The 1,882-nt window shown below is 32.8% G+C and overlaps 1 protein-coding gene across 1 annotated transcript in view; it reads right to left on the minus strand.

The window, feature by feature from the left end:
- LOC106474551 (gamma-aminobutyric acid receptor subunit beta-like) overlaps positions 1 to 1,163 on the minus strand; it is a gene marked incomplete at its 5' end in the record, with an annotated part of 36,595 nt that extends 35,432 nt beyond the window's left edge. Inside the window, one exon of the mRNA XM_022402873.1 lies at positions 937 to 1,163. Within this exon, the coding sequence (XP_022258581.1) occupies positions 937 to 1,163 (227 nt within the window). The remainder of the gene's footprint in view (positions 1 to 936) is intronic.
- Positions 1,164 to 1,882: the final 719 nt, after the last annotated feature.

The following is a 1,882-nucleotide window of genomic DNA, read 5'->3' on the forward strand; positions in this document are numbered from 1 at the left end:
CATAACTACCAGTCACCAATACACTACAAAACTAGTGTACCATAACTACCAGTCACCAATACACTACAAAACTAGTGTACCATAACTACCAATTACCAAGTCTCTACAAAACTAGTGTACCATAACTACAATTATCAAGTATCTACAAAACTAGTGTACCATAACTACCACTTATCAAGTCTCTACAAAACTAGTGTACCATAACTACCAGTTATCAAGTATCTACAAAACTAGTGTACCATAACTATCAATTATCAAGTATCTACAAAACTAGTGTACATAACTACTAATCACCAAGTATCTACAAAACTAGTGTACCATAACTACCAATTATCAAGTATCTACAAAACTAGTGTACCATAACTACCAATTATCAAGTATCTACAAAACTAGTGTACCATAACTACAATTACCAAGTATCTACAAAACTAGTGTACCATAACTACCAGTTATCAAGTATCTAGAAAACTAGTGTACCATAACTATCAATTATCAAGTATCTACAAAACTAGTGTACATAACTACTAATCACCAAGTATCTACAAAACTAGTGTACCATAACTACCAGTTATCAAGTATCTACAAGGTAGTTATGGTACACTAGTTGTTTATCATTATAGTTACGGTAACTTAGTTTAAGAATATCGAATAGTTAACTGCTCTTTCCCAGTATTTGTTTCTTTTTATACTTGTGGAAAAGTCAAGTAACAAGAAATGTATTATGACCTAAAAGAATAGTTATAATGATAAAGGTTTGTAATAAGAAGCACAAATAAAAGTACTCTGATTTGGACAAACCCTGTATCTTCTGTGGACAGAATACAGACTGGTTTTATTAGGTTAAATAAACCCTGAGTTGAAAAAGAACATCGTTTTATTAGCTTTAGATTAATCTGCACTAGGCCTACCTTACTCATTGAAGAGATAAACACTCACCTAATACTTCTCAGGATTCTTCCGTCGTGACCAATCCGGAGAAATGTATTCGGAGTTGTAGCGTGGTGAAAGTAGGCGCTCTTCTCATTGGCGAAGAAAGTGTCCGGTACCCATATCCGGTCAGCCACTTCTGCACCCACTGACAAACTTTGAAGGTCACCAGCCTTAAAAGATAGACGTTCGTCTAACCAGAATTGGCGGAAGTAAAAGTCCAGCGTGAAGTCCTGCGGACCGGACCACGTTATATAATAAATATATTACGTTATTATTAAATCAGTATTGTATTATCACCCTAGCTAATCCATAATCATAATATACTAACTTTATACAGACTTTAAAAGCTAATAGTGAGATTCTGTTAATTTGTAGACCTTTTATCTCATAGATATCGTTTACTACTTTTGAAGAGATTTGATAATTGGTAGTTATGGTACACTAGTTTTGTAGATACTTGGTAATTCGGTTAATACTTCGCTGATCTTGACTCTTATGATAAGAACGAGAATCGTTATCTTGTAGCTACAATTTATCATATATAGACATTACCAGAAGATCATTTATTATACTTGTAGTTTCTTCTTTAAAATATTCTTTAGAATAATGAATGAAATAAGGTAATACGCTACTACTTTGATTAATTAATAGAACACGTTATTATCTCGGTAAAATATGCTTGATTTTAATAAATTAGTTCCACAATATATCTATATTTCCATTTGATAATGTTTTTATTTATTTATCGGTCGATAAGGAAGAGAAGTATTTAAAAAGCGGTGATTACGATGAGCAACCACAGTACGTCTTGTCATTCAGTCAACTGTAGCTCATCCAATCTGTTTAAATGAATGTTTTTAATCTGAGCAACCAAAGTACGTCTTGTCATTCAGTCAACTGTAGCTCATCCAATCTGTTTAAATGAATAACCAAAGTACGTCTTGTCATTCAG

Source organism: Limulus polyphemus, unplaced genomic scaffold (assembly GCF_000517525.1).
Source record: "Limulus polyphemus unplaced genomic scaffold, Limulus_polyphemus-2.1.2 Scaffold7347, whole genome shotgun sequence".
NCBI lineage: Eukaryota > Metazoa > Arthropoda > Merostomata > Xiphosura > Limulidae > Limulus > Limulus polyphemus.